Source organism: Ceratotherium simum, chromosome 19 (genome assembly GCF_057802395.1).
Source record: "Ceratotherium simum simum isolate JZ-2026a chromosome 19, ASM5780239v1, whole genome shotgun sequence".
In the NCBI taxonomy this organism is placed as follows: Eukaryota; Metazoa; Chordata; class Mammalia; order Perissodactyla; family Rhinocerotidae; genus Ceratotherium; species Ceratotherium simum.
The window spans coordinates 52,137,828-52,155,206 of NC_141918.1; the positions used below are offsets into that span (position 1 = coordinate 52,137,828).

The 17,379-nt window shown below is 37.2% G+C and overlaps 1 protein-coding gene across 1 annotated transcript; it reads right to left on the minus strand.

The window, feature by feature from the left end:
* LOC101408101 (trace amine-associated receptor 2) lies at window positions 1–12,899 on the minus strand. Its single transcript, XM_004422404.1, is given in 4 exon segments — window positions 1–389; window positions 392–844; window positions 847–994; window positions 12,852–12,899. Coding segments are annotated over 4 exon segments (1,038 nt in total).
* Between the last annotated feature and the right edge of the window lie 4,480 nt (window positions 12,900–17,379).

Here is a 17,379-nt window from a genome sequence, read left to right on the forward strand (position 1 = left end):
CTATTCAGTTCCTTTTTGAGTAAACAAATTAGTATCACAGAAATGTGAGCTGAAAATTTTACCTAGCAAAATGTACTTAAGCGCTCTGCGAAACCAGGGATAAAAGAAACCATATATTAAAGGATTACACGTGGAGTTAAAATAGCCAAACCATGTCAAAGCGTTGAACAAAACTATAGGAGCGGAGAAGTTCAAAAAGGGATCCAATAAAATTGTGAAGAAACAGGGAAACCAGCATAATAAGAAAACACTCATCACTATTCCTAAAGTTTTGGCTGCTTTTTTGTCTTTCTTCATTTGATTATTTTGATTTTCTGCCAAGTTATTGATTGCACGAGCGTGTTTTCTGGATACAGCAAAAATTTTGCCATAAATCCCCACCATCATAGACCAGGCGTGAAGAAATCCGCCATAAACAAGATGGTGTCCCATAGCTTGTTGAACATCACTGGGCAGGAACTGGAACAAGCCACCGAGATATCATAGCCTTCTATCCCATCAGCGTAGGCCTCTGAGAAGACCACTCCGAGTGCAAATGCTCCGGGGACTGACCAGCAGAGAAGTAGCAACCGTTTAGTGACTGGAACCGTCATTTTGGTGGAATAATGCAAAGGGTAACAGAAAGCATAAAATCTATCAATGGCCACGGAGCAAAGATGGAAAATGGACGTTATGCTAAGCATCATGTCAAAACTATAATGAATCTTGCAAAATGTAAGCCTGAAATACCAGCAGTTCTCCACCGATCTGATCACACTGTATGGCATGATGGTGAACCCCAGGAGGAAGTCTGTGACCACCATGGAGAGGATGAGGAAGTTGGTTGGTGTGTGAAGCTGCCTGAGTAGGAAATGGAAGTTATCATGGCAAGATTGCCAAACACCGTGATGAATATGGCTCCCGCCGTAAACGAATACAGGGCGGCTGGGACGCCCAGTGCCCTCTCATTTTCTGAGCAAGGTCTGTTTCCATGTTCAGAACAATCCAATTTTTCCTTCAGAAAAAGCAAGAAGATGGAAGTTTTCACAGAAAAACTCAAGAAAGACACAGAAGAAAAGGAAGATAATTCCTTTAGGCTGAAATATTACTTATGATCTTTTTCATTTATTTATCATAACCTTTATTTGCAACTTTATAGAATTCTAACTCAATGAGTTTAAATGCTCATTATTTCTTCTATACTTGCCTTGATTGAAATCATACCACCAACATTTAGTGAGCCCTTAGTGTATGCCAGGGCCTGAAATTAAAAAGAAAGAAGAGGAAGAAGAGGAGGAGGGAGCCGGGGAGAAGGAAGGGGAGCGAGGCTGGGAGAGAGGGTGCAGAGGGAGGAGGAAGAGGAGGAGGAGGAGGAGAAGGAAAAGGAGAAAAGGGAGAAGCAAGTTAATTATTGAGCTTCATATAATTGATCCTCCTTACGCACATAGATCTCTATCAGACAGTACATTGGCTTCTTCAAATGGGTCTGGAACACATAAGCAGATTTGATTTGATTGGACTCTATTGCCCTGTGGGACCAGGAGGTTATTATTTGAGAACCGTTTCATTCACGTGTTCTAATATTTTTAGTGTGATTCAGTTTTTTCATGCTAAGGTTGTTTGAAGAGGGAAGAATCATTTGAGGCTGTCTAATGATCTGGTAGAATCATCCTCTTCAGCCGATCATGGAGACTTGATAAGCATCTTACCAGCCAGAGCAGCTAAATCAGAGGTGGGCGGAGGCCAAAGCTGGACTCCCCCCTTCTTTGTGAAGAGCAAGTGCAGCACCCCAGTGCCTGTCCTCAAAGCCCTGCGCAACCCACATCAGGCAGTAGTGGCAGCCTGATAAGTCCCAGTGTGGGGGTCACACAGAGGGCTACGAGCAGGTGGGTAGTGAGCTCTAGGAAAGCAAGCCATCTCTACTACAGAAAAACAAACAGCACCTGCCCTCCCTGTGTTGGCTGAGTATCTTCACTTTGCATATAAAAATCGGCATGCTACCATTTATATATATATTTGGTACGTAACATGTTCATGAATTAGGATAACTTTCTTTTTAATGTACATTAAGGAAAAAATCATTATCTAAATACAAAGCTTAACTATAAGTATTGCAGAAAGCCTTCAGCCGTCCGTGATTTCACACATATCAGACCTGAGCAAATCAATAAATTCTCAGCCTCTGTGACATAAGAGCACCATGACAGACGGATCAATAACTGTTTATTGAGTGCCCACAAGACACAATGAAAGAAACAAGAGAACATGAACTAGTCCCTGGTCACAGAGTTTACAAAACAGCTGAAGAGACAAAACACATCTATTCTTAAACCCTAATGATTCTGGACCACAGATAGAAAGCAACGGTGGAGATTAACGACCAAGGAGAGGTCTAGGCAAATGTGCCACCAAAGATCAAAAGTGGGCAAGAGAATTTCAGGCTGGGCTAGACAAGAATGCTCGGGGGACGGTGCGGCTTTTGATCAGGCTCTCAGTGGGTGAGTAGGATTTGAACAGAAAAGCAAAAAGCCTATTCCAGGTAGAAGAAAGGGTGAAGAAAAGACACAAGATTGTTCTGAGAGGTTTAAAAGTCATTCTCAGGATCTCTGAAATACAAGGGAGAAAACAGGGTTGAGGAGGGAAGGGAGGGGGGGAAGGGAAGGTTTCTAGTTTCACTGTTCCCCAAACTGGTGTTCTCAGCCAGCATAGAGTCAAAGGAGCTTTCCCACTTTGTCCTCAAATTTATGTAGCTATTTTAAAAAGAAAAAAATTAAAGCAATTGAGTTAGCTACAGGAGATTGAGTGCAGATTTGAAATTAAAATCTTTCTCCAACTGATTCTGAGTGTCGAGTCCAAGGTAATTTTACCCTCCTATCCTTCCTCCTCTGGGGTCCTGTCCCCACACGTGCAGAACTAATGGCTAACTGTGTGACAGCACACATTGCAGCAACAGAACTAAAGATGGAAAAGGAGCCATCTTTACATCTGGGACATGAGTGATTACAACCATATAATAGGAACACCACCCAGCTGCATTTGGGGTCTGTGCTAATTAATGCTGTTTACACAGACGATAGACTTATTCCTGAAAGATAGTTTTCCCAAAACATTTTTATCCCAAAATTTCTAAAATGTATACAACTGCTTTTCAAACTGTGTTCATTTTCAGCAGCTATAATAGGGGTTTCTAATACGTGTATAGCATTTCTCTCCTGTTCCTGCTCACATCCTCACAGGGAAAAAGGTAGGAGAAAAAAACAAGAGGAGGAATTCTCCCCCATCTTGTACCAAGTTTTTCATCTATTTACCATTCCTTGTTAGCCACTTGCTGATCAGTTAAGCACCAGCACAGAAGAAAATACTGGGAGAAAATGCAGTTTTATAAAATAGAAATGAAAGTTCTAATCACCTTCAGTAAGCTCATTGAAAAGCACAGGAGAGCCAAGGAAAATTTTGTTGGTTTATTTTTAAATCACTTGAGTTCTTAGAAAGTAAAGCTAAGAGAAATAACAAATAATTTCATTTTAATGAAAATGGTGCACGCATACACACATAATATTCTTGTGCTAAAGGCAACTCCACAACAATACGTTTTAAGATTTAATTGCAAACTTCTTTGTGTTCCTAGCTTAGTGACTTTGATATTGTTAGTTATCCTACCATTCCGCTTTGGGAAAAGTTTTAGTCAATTCTTCTAAGCTTCAAATCATAGGGTATGCAGCTTGACTCCCTTCCCTTCTAGCATTCAGGAACTTTGATTAGCCAATCAACTCTAAGAACTATAATAAAGTTCTCTGAAACGCATAATAGGATGGACAAGTTTGTGTTCCTCATATACTGGCCACAGAGCAGGAAGGGGCACATTAGATGACTATTTGGTGAGTTCATCAAACAATACTTTTAAACGAATTCCACTTAAGCATCATCATTCTCCATGGTGTATTTGGCATGTTTCTTACATGTGATCCGTCGTCTATTTATACCTTTCAATGGCCGTATCTTCCACATCTTTCAGATTGAGTGTGGAAAGCTAAATGCAAAAACAATATTTTCAATGGCTATATTCTTCAAGTGTCATTTTTTCCTATTTTTTAAATCTATTAATGTAAGCACATATAGATACAAAGATTGAAACAGAATTATATAGAAAGCCTGGCCTTTTCTCCATTACTGTTATGTTTCTACAAAAAGCTCAGGCAAGAAAATTAAAGATTTAGAACTTAATGAATTGCTTGCCCATCCAGCTTATGAATGTCTAACTGTATTCTACTAAGTTGTTGACATAAAAGTGATTTCTACATCCCCAAGGAAGTGATTAAACTGCAGGACCATGACCACAATCATAAAGACTTTTCTGATTTCTCTAACATGGTTTCATTTCTTTTTACCTTCTCATTAAATTTGGTTAATGCTTCCAAAAGCATTAACCCGACTGGGAGGCCACCTATTTTCCAACAGTGACACCTTGTGGCAGTTTGGGAGAACTGAATCTTTGGATTCCGTCCCCAGAGAATATAACCAAAAGACCCACAGGGAAATGGGAAAGATGGTGTGGGAGATCAAGATTTGGCCACCCTGAAATATATCTCTTTACCTTGATTGTTTTCTCTGAGGGACGTTTGACCTCCCCCACAAACTGCCTAAAGAATTTAAAACAAAAGATCTGTTTCAGGAAGGAGTTATTATCATGACTGCTATAAAGATAATGTAGGATAGAGGTTACAATAGAAAAGGCACCAACAAGCCCATCTTATTGGGAGTTCTGTCTCTCTGGCCACATTCTTTGGATGGCCCTGCGAGGAGTTGCCAGACAATCATTTACAAGGGAAGTCTCCATTTGTAAAGGTATCTCCCTCTCTGTATTGGGAAGAGGGGGGATGAGCTCATTTCTAGAGACTTATCAATGTGGAAGGTGAGTCCTTGGGGCTGCATAATAAACCTTACTCTTGTTTACTGTGCTTTAGTGGTAATCTCCTGTAACTTACTCCCCCAACCCCCAAAATCCTCCTTTGTCATTGGCTGAACATAGTATTTAAGACGAGAATTTCTGCTATTGTGTTGAGAAATGCAGTGTCCCTGCTTTCTCCCATGTATACATGTTATTAAACTTGGTATTATTTTCTCCTGCTAACCTGTCTTGTTAATTATTTGGCCAGCCATAAGAACCTTAAGGAAAAGGGCAGAGGGAGATTCTCCCTCTTCCCCCTACAATGGCTAACTAATTTAAATAATTAATTTAAATAATACAAAGAGATATGATCTTTGCACCTCGAGCTGAAGAAAAGGGATATACCACTAACATAAGTATTCACAGTTTTTAATGGAACTCAGGTGTGCAGAATTTGAATTAATCACAATTAATCATGTCACACATGGCCTGCTTGCTTTATTTGCTTGCTTGTTTGTTTGTGACATCATGAACCTCCACGATTGTGAACTAGACTGGCAGCAGCTTACATAGTCCTATAATGCTGCTTTCTGCCCATGGCCCTAGGTAGCTGCTACATTGAATTTTGTTTATCACTTTTTGTATTCCTTTAATAGCTTTATCATGTGTATTTGTATAATTAAATCAAAATATTTCTAGGTTTGATTGTTTTTAGAGCTCTTTATAAAATGGGGATCATGCACTTTGTTGTCCTTTGGAATTTATTTTGCTGTTATTTGTCCGGTCAACTTTACACTATATGAAGCTGTAGTTCACTCATTTTCGCTGCCATATAATAATCTGTTTCTTTTTCCTCTTAGTAATACATATTTGAATTATTTCTAGTTCTGTTACTATTATGAACAGTGATATTTTGAACATTCTGGTGCAATTTTCCTGGTGCTTACATTCAAGAGATTTTCTTGGAAATATCCATGAGGTAGTAATTGAGGAGTCAAGCAGAATATGAATATTCAACTTCACAAGACAAGACCAACTTTACTCTAAAATGGCTGTACTGATTTGCATTCTTACAATCAATATGCAGAAATTCTATTGACCTACATCCAAAACATGGTATTGTCAGAGTTAAATTTTTGACAACTTAGTGAGTGAAAAGTGATATTTTATTATAGTCTTGATTTGCATTTTCCTGATTGCCATTGAGGTAGAACATTTATTCATATATTTATCATCCTTACTTGTTTCTCCTTCTGTCAAATCCTGTCATTTCTTCTGCACATTCTCTTTTTCTTGTTGATTTATAGAAGTTATTTTTATATCCTTGATAATAACCTTTTATCAGTTATATATATAGCAAATACATTCTCCCAATGGATAGTTTGCCTTTTCTTTTCTTTTCAGATATTTTTTTGATAAATAGAAGTTCCTTCATATAGCTGAATTTGTCTATCGTTTATGTTTTTGTGACCTTTAGAACAATGTCGATTGAGGTATAATTATAAAATGATGAAGCTGCCTTTAAAACAAAACTCATACTTCTTATGACACTTAAGAAGTCTTTTAGAGATGATGTAACTCAAAACCTTTTGGGAACTCCTTTCTGCCGGTCTTTAACTCGGACACAAAAAATTAGTCTCTTTTATTGTAGCTTATGTGCATTTGTAAACAATAAATACCACAGTTTATCACCCAATCAAATCACTGAGACTTTGCTTGAAATGTTTTTTACTGTTTCTGAAAATGCAATTCACACTAAGAATTTTCTTAAAATATGTATTAGCCATTTTAATCTGCAAAAAATAGGATTAGTTTTACCTTAGTCTGATAATGACTTCCTACTCCTCTGAATTCCTGAAGCCCTCCTTGTGGCAGCTCTCCTTGTCGCAGCTCTCCTTGTCGCTCAAATGCTCCGTATTGAGATTTTCAGTCTCCACTGCACTATTATGCCCTGTTTTCACTTCATTTTTACCCCTATCCTTCTCTATGCCAAACACACACTAATAAATTAGATTTTAAACAAAGAATTTTTATACTACAAAAAAGAGAGGAATTAAAGAAGGAAAGCAAGAAGGAAAAAAGAGAGGGAGGGAGGAAGGAAGAAAAGAAATGAAGGCAGGATGGAGGGATAAAGACACGCATGATACCTTCATGCTCAAAACTCTCCAATGGCATGCGTTCTTAGAATAACATTCAAAACCCTAATTTTGGTTAGGTCTGCATGATCTGGCTTTTGGCTATATATTTGACCTCATCTCCTATAACTCTCATTCTTCAAAGAAAGAAAGTATCAGATTTGATAGAAAAAAATCCAACTATAAACTGTCTTAAAGAGATACACCTAAAACATAAGAATACAGAAATTTTGAAAGTAAAAAAGCTAGAAAACATATTCCAAACAAATATAAATCAAAAGAAAGCTTTTGTGGTTATATTAATATCAGACAATAAATATGTTAAGGCAAGAAGCATTACTAGTGAAAGGATCCATAATAAAAAGAGTTCCATTTACCAAGATGATATAGTATATCTACATTTAATAAGAATCTCCAAATCTATAAGGAAAAAAATGACCAAAGGAAAAATAGACAAAATCCACAATCATTGTGGGAGATTTTAACACATATCTATCAATAAGTGAAAGAATAAATGCAATAAATATCAGTAAGATTTTAAAGAAGCTAGACCTAATGAAAATATGTAGAACAGTGTACAAAACCACTGCAGAACACAGTCTTCTCAGGCATACGCAAAATAGTTACAAAAATTGATGAAACGTTGGGATATAAAGCAAAATCTCCACTAATTTCAAGGGACGGAAATCATACATATAAGGTTCTCTGCGTATAAAGCAATTAATGTAGAAATAAATAACAAAAATATAACTAGAAAAACTCTTTACCTTTGGATATTAAACAACATGATTTCTAAATAACTCATTGACTAAAGAAGGAATCAAACATTAAAATTAGAATTTACTTTGAACTGGGCAATGAACAAATGTATTAAGGCTTGAAAAAGTTCTCTAAAGCAGAACTTAAAGGGATCGTTTTTCTTTTAATTGCTTAAAAGACAACAGAAGAAAGAAGGAAAGAAGACTGAAAATTAACTAAATAACCATCCAAATTAAGAAGTTAGAAAAAAATACAGTGGAATACACAAAGAAATAGAAGGAAAGAAATAATACAGAGTCAGAGCACTAATTGATAGAGGAAACCAGCATACAATAGAAAGGATCAACAAAGCCTAGAATTTTTTTTAAGAGAGAGGGAGAGAACAAACAATATTAAAAATGAGAAAGATAGATGAGTCTACAAAACTACATATTCAGCAAATATTAAAAAAGTAGTGAGAGGACATTATGAACAACTTTATGCCAATAAACTTGAAAACCTATGTGAAATGGTCGAAGTCCTAGAAAAATATACTTCATAAGAACTGACTCAAGAAGAAATGGAGACAGTCTGTTCTACAGTGTATATTTCTATAGCACAAATTAGCTCATACTCAATTGGTACATAGCAGGAGGATGTCAGTGTAATTCAGAATTATATGATGGTTCTTACGTGATTTTTTCTTGACCCGTTAATATTTTGAAGTGATTACGGCACATTTCCTCACAATTGAAGAAAAAGCCTGAGCAATATATGGAGACCTTAGGAATCTTCCTGAAGCACAAGTAGTGGCTGCTTTGGCGGCTTTGAAAACAACTGTACTTTCCCCAGCATTTCACACACGAACTGGTGAGGCTGAGGGTGCAGAGGAATATGCTGCAAAGGCATTTCCTCCAATGTGAAAGGTGTTTTTGATTGATGATCAATGGCATGCCCTAGATTACATTTTTTATTTTTTATTTTTATTAAAGTGATCTCTATTGGAAGTAGATGCACTCATGTATCCACAGTTCAAAGGAGCAAGCACAAACCTTCATCAAAGAAGTTGACTGACTATAAAGCCGAGTACAAATTCCAGCCGGCATTTACTCTGCTGATCTTTTTGTCAGGATTATTACTGCTTTGCTAGGACCCTGGTTACAGACCTGCATGGGGCCTGGGTGGTCTGCCACTAATCCTATTTCTTCCCATGGACTCTGTTATTCTTAGTGCACAATTTTAAGGACATTGGTTTTTAGGTCCCCACACATTTTGTTAAAACAGAAACACCTGTGACTAAATAGTCTGTGATCATTAAAATAAACAGTTTCAAATGTTCTCATAAAGAAAACTCCATGTCCAGATAGTTTTAATGGCAAGTTCTATGGAATACCCCAAGACCAAATAATTCTCCTCTTACTCAAACCATTCAGGACACAGAAAATGATCAATTTGCTGGTTGATTTTATGAGGTTAGCATAAACTTGACACAAATCCTGACAAGGATCTACAGGAGAGGAAAATTAAAGTTGATTGCTACTCATAAACATAGATGTAACAATCTATAGACTCCTGAGTTATTACAAAACAAGATAAACTATGCCTACATTGGTTTCCCCCAGGGACCTAAGCCTGGTTTGACATTTTGATATTAGGATATCACATGCAGTAATTCACATAACATCAGATTAAGAGAGAATAATCATTTGAATATCTCAACAGACACATGGTAAAATTCAAACTGATCTATGATCACACACACAAAAAGCTTATCCAACTGGGGGAAAAATCAATTTCCTTACCCTAATTAAGAGTATCTATAAAAAAAGAAAGTTTTCAATGGACATCTTACTTAATGGTGAAATATTAAAAGTATTCACTTGAGAATGAGGAATAAGGCTAAAGAGCTCTCTAAAACTACTTCAGTTTCCTTCTTTTGCTGGAGGCTCTGGCCAGTGCAGAAAGGCAGGAGGGAAATGCACAAGGATTAGACAGAAAGGAAAAAAAAACTGTTATTATTGACAAACGATATGAATGTCTCTATAAAATATCCCAAATATACATACACATTTCTAGAATTGATAAGAGATTAGCAAAATTGCTATTTAATAAAGAAATCAGAAATATATTGCTTTTCTAACAACAAGAAAGGATTAGAAATTGTAACTTTTAAAAAGTTTATTTTTATAACATAATCAAACTGTATAAAGTACCTTTAAAATTGATGTGAAAGTTGTTTATGGAAAAAGTTTAAAATTTTATTAAAAGACATAAGATGTAAATAAATAAAATATACCAAACTCAGGGATTGGAAGAACCACTGTGGAAAGCTGTTAATTTTTCTTAAAATGATATGTAGATTTAATATACTCTCTATCAAAATCTCATAGTGTGTGTATGTATGTCATTCAACAACTTGTCCCAAAAATTTATGAGGAATTACAAAAGACCACATAAACCCAAACTTTCCAGATGAAGCAAAAGAAAAAAGAAGAGGAGGAGAAGGAAGAGAGAATGTGGTGAAGCGAATGCTCCTTTATCTCACTGAAAGAGTTAATATAAAGTTATCATAATTAAGATCATGTGGGATTGGTACAGAGATAAAGAAATAGATCAATTGGAGCCTTTAAAGAGTGTGAAAGCGTATATTTTCCCTGCATACAAATGGAAACTTGATTTATGATACTGCCAATAGCAGATTAATGGAGAATGATTAGACGTCTCAATAAATGGTGCTGGGACAATTATATAGGAAGAATAAATGAAATTGGGCTTTATCTCACGCCACACACAACAATCAATTCCAGAATTAATGCGAATTAAAAAACCTAAATATGAATGGTAAATCTGTAAAACTATTAGAAGACAATATAGAAAATTTCTTTACGGTCTTATAGTAGAGAAGGATTACTGAAGTCACAAAAAGCACAAAACAAAGAAAATGATTGATAAATTTGACTACATGTAGATGAAGAATTTATGTTTAGTGAAAGTCACTGTCAGAAACTCCAAAAATAAGCTGCTAACTCAGGGAAGATACTTGTCACGCCCATAATTGACAAAGAGTTAGCATCAGGAATATGCAGAGAACCACAAATCAATAAGAAAAAAAAAATTTAAACAATGATTGTTTTCCTAAACTGGGTGTAGGCTGCAAGGATGCTCATTGTGACTTTTATAACTAACATTTATACCTTGCATATATTCTCTTAAATATTCTACTCAATATTTATTAAAAGCTCACTTGTTTGTGAGGACAGATCATCACAGTGCACTGTGTCCTGTGCAATAATAGAACTAGGCCTGAAGTGCTTTTGGAAACCAGAGAAGGATGCCCCACCTGGGCCGGAGCCGGCTGCTGTCAGACAACTTCAGAAAAGAGTTATGCTTAAGGTGAGGCTCCAAGAACAGGAAAGCAAACAATTCAGTGAGGGGCATTTTGAGCAGCAGGAATAGAGTGTTCAAAGCCTGGGAGTTCTGAAAAGACGCAGAGTTTTCAGGAAATTTAGATCACTTGGTGTGTCTGAAACAGAATATGCTTGTAAGAGGGGGGTAGGAGATACAGATAGAAAAGTAGGCGGGACAGATCACAGAAGGTCTTCATGTTAGCCAAGGAATTTGGACATTACAGTGTAAGTAATACAAAAAGTACTACGAACCCACTGCAGGATGTTCAACAGCAGAAAGACATTTGGACTAGGAGCCAAATTTAGAAGCATCAGTGGCTACCGTGTGGAGAATGGACTAGAGGTGTCGAGACTTGAGGAATGAAACCAGTCTTGAGATTTATCCATAGTCCATGGGAGGGAGAGCTAAGACCTGACATAAGATGCATTGCCCACGCTTGACTGGATATGAGGAGTAAGGAGAAGGAGGAGTCAAGGATTACTCCCAGATTTCCAGCTCGAGCAATTCCAAGGATAGTGGTCTCGTTCAACAGAGAACACAAGAGGAGAATGTTGGATAATGGGATAATTTAGTTTAGTTTGGCCCTCTAACTAACTCTAACTAACTGTGATCTAGCCTTACATATTCAAATTTAGCGTATGGTGATTCCATCTCTAGTCTACTACATGGTAGTAAATCAGGTGTTACTGAGGTGTTTTGTTGTGCTGTGTTTTATTTTATTGTTCCTTCTATGAACCAAAGAAGGAAAACCAATGGATGATCTATGCGTTTTTCCTTCTTCCCCAAACATTTAATAATTTTCTGTTTAGGAGAATATATAGACAAGATGAAAACCTTAAGCCACTTAAAGTTATCAACACATTTCAAGCATATGATATCACTGTTTGCAAACTCTTCTTTGTCAAAAGTAAAGTCTGGAGAGAATTGCTAATAACAGTAATTAAATGTGTTGGCTGGAGATTTATCAATGCCCACTGCACCTCGTTTACAGCTTGCCACTCTGAAGCTGCGATTCGAGCCCACGGTCTGAAGAGACAAGGATAAGCAGCATTTCTCTCACTGTGCTCTCATTTGCCAAACTTCTGAGTAAATAGAGACCAGAGGGCATCATTAACACATCTGCTGTTCTGTCTTCATCATGATGGGAAATAATTTCACACTATGGGTCACTGGGGAAGTAGTCATACTTAGTGGAGATAGGAAAACATTTATCGTAGAACTTTATTTGAGGAACCAAATGTTTGGGGAATTCTCAGTCCATTAAGCAAAGGCAAAGTGTAAATCTGAGAAAGAAAACTTTAGCTGATGCAAGAGAAGCAAAGCAGTGACTTCTACCTCAGCCTATCTTCTTATTTGATGTAAATATATTTACAGAGCAAAAACACAAGGAATCTCTTACCTGGAAGATTTTAGAAGTCAGGAAAACCCTTCACCTAACATCATACCTTTGCGTTGGTTGGCTCATACAAGAAAGCTCCTAATTAGGTACTCATTTTGTTTGTCCCTTAATGAGTAATTTCAAATTTTAAAATTATAAGTAAATTACATGTATCAATAAATTAAGCTCCTCTGTCAGTAGGGGGTACAATGTAAGATAAGGCCCACTCTTTTCATAGTAGAAAGAATTATTTTGCTTGTGTTTGATTGTTTCCTTTGTCATCTGATTCCAGTGGATCGTGACTATGGTGATTAGCAATCCTTACGACCATAATTTCTTCAACTATTGGAGCTGACCAGATGCCTCCCGGCATGTTTCAGGCCCACAAGACCTTGTTACCAAAAACTCCTTTCTGGCTATGAAGTTACTATCAGAGTAGAAGAGTGGATTTGGGGATTTCATAAATAAAAATTTTTTTAAATGTGGGGGGCAATCCTAGGTTTGTCAAATAAGGTCATTTGTTAAACCTTCTGTCTATTATTACCATATTTTTATAAAAGAAAAGAACATCTTAATCCTGGAAATTTAGCAAGGGCATAATCTTAGATGAAAGACATTTTGTTAAACTGAATAAGTATTCCAAAATGAAAAACACACTGCATTGTTTCTATTTTCTCACTTTGCAATGGCCTGTAAAAAGTTTGTCACACTAATCCTCAGACTGGGAGGATTTGGGAATCCCTGAGTTAGACTGTCAAGGCACCATTAGTTTGAGAAAATGACATGAAATGCCTAAATATCAATAAATAACTTGAGAAATAATTTTTCCCTTTCTGGTTTAAAAATGTTACATTCTAATCAGTTATCTTTCCTCTCTCCCTTCTTTGAGTAAACGTTCCTGGAGCATGTCCTCTATACCAGGCCCCGCGACCGGGGCTGGAGATGAAGGAGTCCCTGCCCACAGGAGCCCACAGGAGACAAAGCACAGCTCCTTATATTTATAGATACATTGTAGTATTCGTTTTTCCCATAAATTTTTGCCATACTATATAAACTGAAAAATTTAGAATTCCTTTTTCTCAAAGACTATGTCAAGGGTTTTTAGACGAAATGTAATCCTAAGAACCTGGGTTGCTGGTTGAAATTGCAGCTTTCCGAGACTCAGTCCAACCAGCCCAAATAATTCCAAGGCGATTAGGGCTTCCAACACCAGCCTTGGTTGTAGGCCATGAGCTCCATCTAGTCAGCAGTTTTAGAATACATATTTTAACAAATGTTAACATCTTTTTCTATTCGTAAAGAATACACATTTTGCCAAAGTTAAACCCATATAGGCTCATCTACTAAACCTGTCCAGGGATAAACCATGAATCTCCATTGTTTCCCCATAGCTGGCCCTTTTTCCTGAAATAGGAAAGAGGGTGGAGTTTGAAGCCAGACAGACTTGGGCTCAAATCTGTCTCCAACTTTTATTAGCTCTATACCCTTGGATTACTTACTGTCCTTTATTCATTTATTCCCCTAAAAGACATGCATTGAGTGACTTCTCTGTGCCAGGCATGGTGCTCAGGACTGGGCACAATGATGAATACAACACAGTCCCTAACTTCTGCAATTCACAGTCCAGTGGGGGCAGAGGGCATTTTAACATCACCAGTAAGTGCACTTACTTACCAACAGGGACGTGCACGGGATATTTTGGGAGTTCAGAGAACAACACCAACTTGGTCTGAGGGATTACAGATAGCTTCCTGGAGAGGTAAGCAAGATGAGTGTTTTGAAAGGGGTAAATGTCAGCCAGTGAAGGACGGGGGAGTAGGGGAGGAGGCATTTCAGCCTCGGGGGCTGCAGGAGCAAAGGCACGAAGGAGACAAAGCACAGGAATACAAAGAGCACTAGAATCTGAACCCAGGCTTCTCTGGTTCCAAAGCCTGAGGATGTCCCTCTGTGCAGAGTGCCTCAGGACTCTGCTCTATGCTGCCGTGCTTCAGGCGTTGCACGAAGTGTTCATCGAAATTCATTAGATAGGTGGATAATAAACAGTTATTTTGCAAATAGATCTCAATATTATAGTCCATATACAAATATATAGTTGTTTTATGTATATATATACACATTTTATATAAATTATTTTTTAAAGAATTAAAAATCCCTATCATCTTTCAAATATACTATATGCCAAACACCGACACGTGGCAGACTAGCAATGCACAAACGTGTCACAAGGTTCACTTCTTTCTGCGTAGTCCTTGGAATAAATCTTCTGCTATTCTTTTGCATAATTGTGATTGTGACACTTTTTAGGAAAGAAGATGATGTGATTCTGCACCAGCTTTTTTTTTTTAAACCAATATGTAATGTTTGCCTATGTCAACTTCTTTGTGTACACTACCTTAGCATATTCTGAATGAGCGCACCATAGCATATACCAATAAAATGACAGGGAATAAAACTAATAATGTGCGTTTGCTGAGTGTTTTTATGTACAAGGCCCCACACTAGGCAGTATCTCTCACCCAATAATCAACAGTCCAGGGAGGTAGGTAATATTATTGTCCTCATTTTGTAGGTGGTAAACTAAGGCTTAGAGTTTTTAAGTAACTTTGTCCAAATAATAGCTGATAAATATTGGAGCCAGAATTTGAAGCCCTGGTGTCTGGCTCCCAAGCTTGTCCTCTTCACCACGGATCATCTTCATGACATCGGGCCCGAGAGTCACATTATCTGTGTCTATATTTCAGCTCCCCAGCAGCCACCAGGGTTGAAAAACATGACTTTAACATATCACACTGTGAAACGTTGACCAAATTTCATAGTTTACCATCTCGGTTATTGCTTAGCTGACTCGTATATTCATGAAGAGGAAAGTTTGCCATTGATAAACCATTGCGAGTGGCTTAACCTGAAGCTTCCAAGTTGCTTTAATTGATAAGGATACTGAAAACTTTAAATTTGTGTGAGTCAATGATTTCTTTCTCCTGGGAAAAATCAGAAACAAATTAGATGCTGAGGTTGATACGACTTCACCGTAGAACCAGCCTCAATGGAACGTTCTAACCAAATTAGAATGTTGGAGCAGCATAGGTTCACTGGGAGCTTCGAGACTTGGGAAAGGGGTTTAGGACGAGGAGGGATGTGGAAAAGAAAGTCAGGATCAGTCAAAGACAAATTTACTTTCTTTGGATACTTTTTACAGCTGGCCATGTACTCAACAATCTGTGTTAAAACAGGTTTGGAACTTTGGAATTTGGAAGCTTTGAAAATTGCTTATGTCCCTTATTAAAAAAAAAAAACTTCAATCTGATTCATAAAATCATCTAGGTTATTTGAGTGTAGCACTCAAAATATCTCTCTGAATAATTGGTTTCTTGGTATACTTTAGAGTCTGCCAAATTTAAGAACACAAACCATTCTTCACGTATCTTTAAACATTTAAGTTAATGTTCAAGCTCTTGTTGACAGTGTATAACTAAACGGAAACTGGGGCTCGCCAGAATTCACAATGGCTTGGAGTTCATAAGGTTTGCCTTACTTTTTTGGCAAATATTTATGACTTTCCAAAGATTGGATTATTGACTTCAAGAACCAAGTTTAAAATTGAGATGGAACTTCCAGTTCATTGATCTCTTCAGATGGCATTATGATGATTAATAATAAATCAATTCCAACAAACTTCCTTGCTAATACACTTATTTTTATCTCTTCCTGAATGTAAACTTTTGTGAATACTCCTCTTTGAGAGGAGAGTGGAAAATGAGGCTGTTTTGATGGGAAGTTGCCTGGACTTGGGGAAGGAATGTCGTGTGGCAATTGCTTTCTTGGTATCTACCATAATATTGTATATCAAATTAAGATTCTTTCTGAGGATGCAAGCAAAAAGTATTCTCACAGGTAATTTATTAGAAGATTACCTGGGACTCATGGAATCCATGAGAAACTGGAGAACTCAGTTTGGAAATGGACAGACAGGCAGCTCTGGAGTCTAGGCAGCGAGAGCCCAGACAACACCAAGAGCAGTCTACTCATGATCTCACCATGTGGATGGAATGGAAACCCACGTGTTTTCATTGTTTTCTGCTAACAATTCTGCTAAAGATCACTGCCTTTTTCCCACTGCTAAAGATGCAAATTCTAGAGAAAGACTTTCTGAAAATTTTAGCTTGGGCTATCTACCCATCCATTCAGTTAAGGAGACGGGAAGGAGGCCAGTCTCTTCGTTACAGTTCCACCAAAGGTTATCCCGTTGGAATGGGAAGTTTCTCAAAAGCTAATTGTATTCCAGTTGGGAAATGGACTCTGGACAACTGAAAGATGATACCTTCTGCATGAAAGAATGAAAGCTAGAGCAAAGCTGGGACTATGGAAAGACAAATTAAGCCTTTCTTCATGTTCTGCTCAGAGGGTGGGTTATGGATTATCTCCTATTATGGTTTTAAAAATGAAAGCTACAAGGAAAGACAGGCTATAGGGGCTTTAGTGCTAAGTAAAAAAGGCAGAATTATCTGTGTCATGAACTCATCCCAAGAAAAATGTGGAATCAATATTAAAGTCTAAATAGTAACTTAAAATAAATGTAAAATAGGATGACTCTTGTCACCATTATCAATATTGCTCTAGAAATTCTGACGTACAGCAAAGAATATAAATAAGAATCGTTAACTACCGGAAAGGAGATAAAACTTAGCTTTGTTTGAGGATAATATGATTATGTATAGTGAAAACCCAAACAAGGCAACTGAAAAGCTAAGATAAATTTTACTGTATGCCAGCAATAATGATTTCATAGAAAATATAACAGCTTAAAAAAGATTTATTCACAAGAGGCAAAACACACACACAAAAACTACAAAACA